Source organism: Homarus americanus, unplaced genomic scaffold, assembly GCF_018991925.1.
Source record: "Homarus americanus isolate GMGI-L3 unplaced genomic scaffold, GMGI_Hamer_2.0 scaffold10408, whole genome shotgun sequence".
NCBI classification, from domain to species: domain Eukaryota; kingdom Metazoa; phylum Arthropoda; class Malacostraca; order Decapoda; family Nephropidae; genus Homarus; species Homarus americanus.
In genome coordinates, this window is record NW_024719218.1 from 1 (window position 1) to 6,905 (window position 6,905).

The 6,905-nt window shown below is 36.3% G+C and overlaps 1 protein-coding gene across 1 annotated transcript; it reads left to right on the top strand.

Moving 5' to 3' along the window:
- Positions 1–3,382: 3,382 nt before the first annotated feature.
- On the top strand, positions 3,383–3,784 carry LOC121859959 (UPF0612 protein P20C8.01c-like; the record flags this gene model as incomplete). The annotated part of the gene is made up of 1 exon (XM_042356912.1): positions 3,383–3,784. A coding segment is annotated over one exon (402 nt), but the record flags the coding sequence as incomplete, so codon positions are not given.
- Between the last annotated feature and the right edge of the window lie 3,121 nt (positions 3,785–6,905).

Sequence of the window (6,905 nt, forward strand, 5' to 3'; positions counted from 1 at the left end):
AATGATATGTGGTTACTGTATTAGTGTTAAAACTGTGTACAGATACAGTTAATGATATGTGGTTACTGTATTAGTGTTAAAACTGTGTACAGATACAGTTAATGATATGTGGTTACTGTATTAGTGTGTACAGATTAATGATATGTGGTTACAGTATTAGTGTTAAAACTGTGTACAGATACAGTTAATGATATGTGGTTACAGTATTAGTGTTAAAACTGTGTACAGATACAGTTAATGATATGTGGTTACTGTATTAGTGTTAAAACTGTGTACAGATACAGTTAATGATATGTGGTTACAGTATTAGTGTTAAAACTGTGTACAGATACAGTTAATGATATGTGGTTACTGTATTAGTGTTAAAACTGTGTACAGATACAGTTAATGATATGTGGTTACTGTATTAGTGTTAAAACTGTGTACAGATACAGTTAATGATATGTGGTTACTGTATTAGTGTTAAAACTGTGTACAGATACAGTTAATGATATGTGGTTACTGTATTAGTGTTAAAACTGTGTACAGATACAGTTAATGATATGTGGTTACAGTATTAGTGTTAAAACTGAGTACAGATACAGTTAATGATATGTGGTTACTGTATTAGTGTTAAAACTGTGTACAGATACAGTTAATGATATGTGGTTACAGTATTAGTGTTAAAACTGTGTACAGATACAGTTAATGATATGTGGTTACTGTATTAGTGTTAAAACTGTGTACAGATACAGTTAATGATATGTGGTTACAGTATTAGTGTTAAAACTGTGTACAGATACAGTTAATGATATGTGGTTACTGTATTAGTGTTAAAACTGTGTACAGATACAGTTAATGATATGTGGTTACTGTATTAGTGTTAAAACTGTGTACAGATACAGTTAATGATATGTGGTTACAGTATTAGTGTTAAAACTGTGTACAGATACAGTTAATGATATGTGGTTACAGTATTAGTGTTAAAACTGTGTACAGATACAGTTAATGATATGTGGTTACAGTATTAGTTTTAATAAATGTATACAGATACAGTTAATGATATGTGGTTACAGTACTAGTGTTAAAACTGTGTACAGATGCAGTTAATGATATGTGGTTACAGTATTAGTGTTAAAACTGTGTACAGATACAGTTAATGATATGTGGTTACAGTATTAGTGTTAAAACTGTGTACAGATACAGTTAATGATATGTGGTTACAGTATTAGTGTTAAAACTGTGTACAGATACAGTTAATGATATGTGGTTACAGTATTAGTGTTAAAACTGTGTACAGATACAGTTAATGATATGTGGTTACTGTATTAGTGTTAAAACTGTGTACAGATACAGTTAATGATATGTGGTTACTGTATTAGTGTTAAAACTGTGTACAGATACAGTTAATGATATGTGGTTACTGTATTAGTGTTAAAACTGTGTACAGATACAGTTAATGATATGTGGTTACTGTATTAGTGTTAAAACTGTGTACAGATACAGTTAATGATATGTGGTTACTGTATTAGTGTTAAAACTGTGTACAGATACAGTTAATGATATGTGGTTACTGTATTAGTGTTAAAACTGTGTACAGATACAGTTAATGATATGTGGTTACTGTATTAGTGTTAAAACTGTGTACAGATACAGTTAATGATATGTGGTTACAGTATTAGTGTTAAAACTGTGTACAGATACAGTTAATGATATGTGGTTACTGTATTAGTGTTAAACTGTGTACAGATACAGTTAATGATATGTGGTTACTGTATTAGTGTTAAAACTGTGTACAGATACAGTTAATGATATGTGGTTACAGTATTAGTGTTAAACTGTGTGCCAGATACACAGTTAATGATATGTGGTTACAGTATTAGTGTTAAAACTGTGTACAGATACAGTTAATGATATGTGGTTACAGTATTAGTGTTAAAACTGTGTACAGATACAGTTAATGATATGTGGTTACTGTATTAGTGTTAAAACTGTGTACAGATACAGTTAATGATATGTGGTTACAGTATTAGTGTTAAAACTGTGTACAGATACAGTTAATGATATGTGGTTACAGTATTAGTGTTAAAACTGTGTACAGATACAGTTAATGATATGTGGTTACAGTATTAGTGTTAAAACTGTGTACAGATACAGTTAATGATATGTGGTTACTGTATTAGTGTTAAAACTGTGTACAGATACAGTTAATGATATGTGGTTACTGTATTAGTGTTAAAACTGTGTACAGATACAGTTAATGATATGTGGTTACAGTATTAGTGTTAAAACTGTGTACAGATACAGTTAATGATATGTGGTTACAGTATTAGTGTTAAAACTGTGTACAGATACAGTTAATGATATGTGGTTACTGTATTAGTGTTAAAACTGTGTACAGATACAGTTAATGATATGTGGTTACTGTATTAGTGTTAAAACTGTGTACAGATACAGTTAATGATATGTGGTTACTGTATTAGTGTTAAAACTGTGTACAGATACAGTTAATGATATGTGGTTACAGTATTAGTGTTAAAACTGTGTACAGATACAGTTAATGATATGTGGTTTGTATTAGTGTTAAAACTGTGTACAGATACAGTTAATGATATGTGGTTACAGTATTAGTGTTAAAACTGTGTACAGATACAGTTAATGATATGTGGTTACAGTATTAGTGTTAAAACTGTGTACAGATACAGTTAATGATATGTGGTTACTGTATTAGTGTTAAAACTGTGTACAGATACAGTTAATGATATGTGGTTACTGTATTAGTGTTAAAACTGTGTACAGATACAGTTAATGATATGTGGTTACAGTATTAGTGTTAAAACTGTGTACAGATACAGTTAATGATATGTGGTTACAGTATTAGTGTTAAAACTGTGTACAGATACAGTTAATGATATGTGGTTACAGTATTGGTGTTAAAACTGTGTACAGATACAGTTAATGATATGTGGTTACTGTATTAGTGTTAAAACTGTGTACAGATACAGTTAATGATATGTGGTTACAGTATTAGTGTTAAAAATGTGTACAGATACAGTTAATGATATGTGGTTACAGTATTAGTGTTAAAACTGTGTACAGATACAGTTAATGATATGTGGTTACAGTATTAAAAGCAGTGTCGGTACAGCGTCTTAGAACAAATACAGAATTATGGAGTAACAAACTCTCCTTAGATACAGCAGGAATACCATGTAGAGCCTTAGCATAAATACAAGAAAAATACATCATAAATTCAGTATTAATACAGTGGCAACCCGTGCATTAATACAGGAGAAATACAAAGTAATAAAGGTCATTTTATATGTATACCGTGTCAGTATATCGTCAATATTAATACAACAAGAATACATAAAGATACAACTAGGATACAAGAATACAACAGGATGCAACAGAATACGACAGGATACAACAAGAATACAACAGGATACAACAAGAATACATCAGGATACAACGAAAATACGACAGGATACAACAAGAATACAACAGGATACAACGAAAATACGACAGGATACAACAAGAATACAACAGGATACAACGAAAATACAACAGGATACAACAAGAATACAACAGGATACAACGAAAATACGACAGGATACAACAAGAATACAACAGGATACAACGAAAATACGACAGGATACAACAAGAATACAACAGGATACAACGAAAATACGACAGGATACAACAAGAATACAAAGGGATACAACCAGAATACAACAGGATGCAAACAAGAAGACAACAGGATACAACAAGAATGCAACCGGATACAACAAAAGATTCTAAATAAATTGATCATATACAGATTTTTAATACAAAACAAATACAGTTCCATAATTACAAAATACATAAAGAGTCTTTGAAAAAAATAAATACAGACTTAAAGATTCTAATGCATTGTTTACAAAGTTATGTATTTTGTTTACATATTGTGAACAACTGTAATGTTTACACGACATAATGATTTACACTCATAGAGAGAGAGAGAGAGAGAGAGAGAGAGAGAGGGTCATTTACCTGCTGCAGATGACACCGACCCTTGGGTAAGAACAGGGAGCCAGGCGAGCCGTCCACACTTTGCCGTAGTTCTCGGCAGTGAGGCAGTCATATGTGTCTTCGTTGTTAGAGAGGTGTGTGTCGTAGTCCCAGGCGATGAAGGTGGAGTTCATCGCACCTGAACCAAGTTATTATATTTTAATCACAGTAGGCAGCTACCAATCAGGGAGGTACTACCGCCTAGGAAGATATTGGAAGCATAATGTGTTGTGTAATGGTAGACCCTACTGCCATATGGCATCACGAATATTGTGAACCAAGTCCCAGGTTGCTGATCTGATTTTCTGCCCCATTTACACACAATTGCAGGGCCTCAATTGTTTCTCTTACTATTTACAACATAACGTATATAACCTTTCTCACTCTTGTTATGTTCCATTCTTTCTATTCTTTTATTCATCTATGATGTCAGTTGACAATAATATTACAGCGGAACCTTTTCGGATGGGTCCTACTGGCCCGGAAGGTTGTGGACCCCAGGGTCGACCTGATCATCATCAAACTATTGGGGCCTCAACTGACGTCAACGCTGTTATTGGAAGATCGACTTTTTTCACACTTTATTTTTCCAACATTCGCGGACTGAGATCAATTTTCCTTCTGTGGAGCACCATCTATCAACCTCTTCCCCGACCTCTTACTACTATCTGAACTTCAACTGACCAATGCAACTTCACCCAGACCTTTTCAAGTCTCCAACTACAACCTTTATACCTCTTTCCGTTCTAAGGGAGGTGTAGGCACCTACTGCAACACATGTACACCAAAAACTCGACTCACGGATCTTGAATCTTCCCTTTATGATGTCATCTGGCTTAAAATATCTCTACCAACTATGACTACTTTTCTTTGTTTCCTCTACTGTTCTCCCAACTCTACCAACTATTTCGAACTCTTTGACTATCTCACCTTTTGCCATGAGTCGTTGCTATCCACACACCCCAACACCGAGATCCTCTACCGAGGAGATTTCAATGTACATCACAGAGAGTGGCTTGGCTCTGCAAGGGATGACCCAGGTGGAGCTGAGGCACTCTCTTTTTCCTTACTTAATGATCTGGAACGAATAATTAAACACCCTACACGCGTTCCTGATCGACACGATCAACTCTAACATTCTTGATCTTTGTTTTACCTCTAACGGTAACCCCTCACACTATTCACTCATTTTCTGCCCCCTTAGGGTTGTGATGTGATGTTGAGTCCCGGGAGGAGAAACCACCAATTTGAAACTACCGCAACAACAACAAACCAAAGCTCGACCACGTGGGCATGGAACGAGTGCAGCCGGCTGAAACATCAGAGGTGACGTTTCATGGCGCCACTGCAAAACTGATGCCTAATTGGTGGTTGTAGATTCCCACCAAAATGTGATTTGGTGACCATAGTACACTAGACAGGGGAGAAACAGGTTTGACGTGGCTGAGGAAGGTGGAAACGGTGGAAGGAGTTCAACACATAGCAAAAGACTTAACTTGAGTATACATTATATTGTTGAGTGTGTGAGTCATGGAAAGTGGAGGAAGAATAGGATAGAATATTTTTGGTGTATAGGATATAATATTGTATAGGATATAATATTGTATAGGATATAATGTTGTGTGTAGGATATAATGTTGTGTACTAGGCTTGAAATTTCACAACATTATACTGGTAAAGGAACGGTGACGTTATATAATCTTCTTTATATTCTATTGGTTGCTGTACCCCAACCCTCGTTATTTGTTGCTTACTTGGTCACTGTAATTATGATTGACGTAACTTGTTCGTCTGCTGAGTTGTGAATATTCCCAAATCGGTTAATACTTGTAAACTTGTCTCTTGATTCGTTCGTTGGCCACCTTGTTATTTTTTACTGTTACCTGAGTGGTGAACTATGGTTTGACACAATCTAGGACCACCATTCCGCAACAGAGTCTTCTGATCAAAATCTTATTTCTATTAAATCAAACTGGGCACGACCATCTACCCCGCCCCCCTGTAAACGCCAACTATGGCACTATCGGAGGGCGAACTGGCAATCCTTGCGAGAATTCTTCTACGACTTTCCTTGGCATGAATGTTGCTTTTCCACTCGGGACGCCTTGGTATGTACTGACAGCATTGCTGGGGTTATACAGGGTGGTATGAGTGCATTTATCCCATCTTCTACCAAAACTTTCACTTTACGTTCATGGTTTGATCGCTCCTGTTCTCATGCGTGTAGGGAGAGAGATAGGGCATATCAAGCTATGAAACTATCTCCCCTTGTTACCCACTCATCTTTCGTTACTTAGAGTAATTGTTGTATATTCTTCGTAGGGCCAAGCGGAATTTTATAAAAAGAAAGACCGCTGACCTGACTAATTCTCCCTCTAGTAAATCCTTCTGATCCTTAACCAAAAACATCTGTAATAACTAATGCACTCCCTCTTTTCCTCCCCTCTTCCGACCTGATAACTCTATAGCCAACTCTCCCCCTGATAAAGCCAACCTCTTTGGTACCTTATTCTCCTCTAACTCCACCTTAGACGACTCCTACTCTATCCCTCCTACCCCTGCACCTCCTACTGAAATTATGCACTTTCCTATAATCTCCACTCGGAGGGTTGCTGGTGTGTTAAGGTTGGGTGTGAGTAAGGCGCATGGACCGGTCGGAATACCCCCTCGCGTTCTGAGGGAGTGTGCTGAAGTTCTGGCCCCTGTGCTTGCTCGCCTCTTCCGCCTTTGCCTCAAAACCCAAACTTTTCCCTCTTCTTTGGAAGCATGCCTTGGTTCAGCCCATCCTGAAGAAGGGTGACCATTCCAAACCCTCTGACTATCGGCCTATTCCCCTGACTTCATCCCTCTCTTAGATTTTCGAAACTATCTTAAAC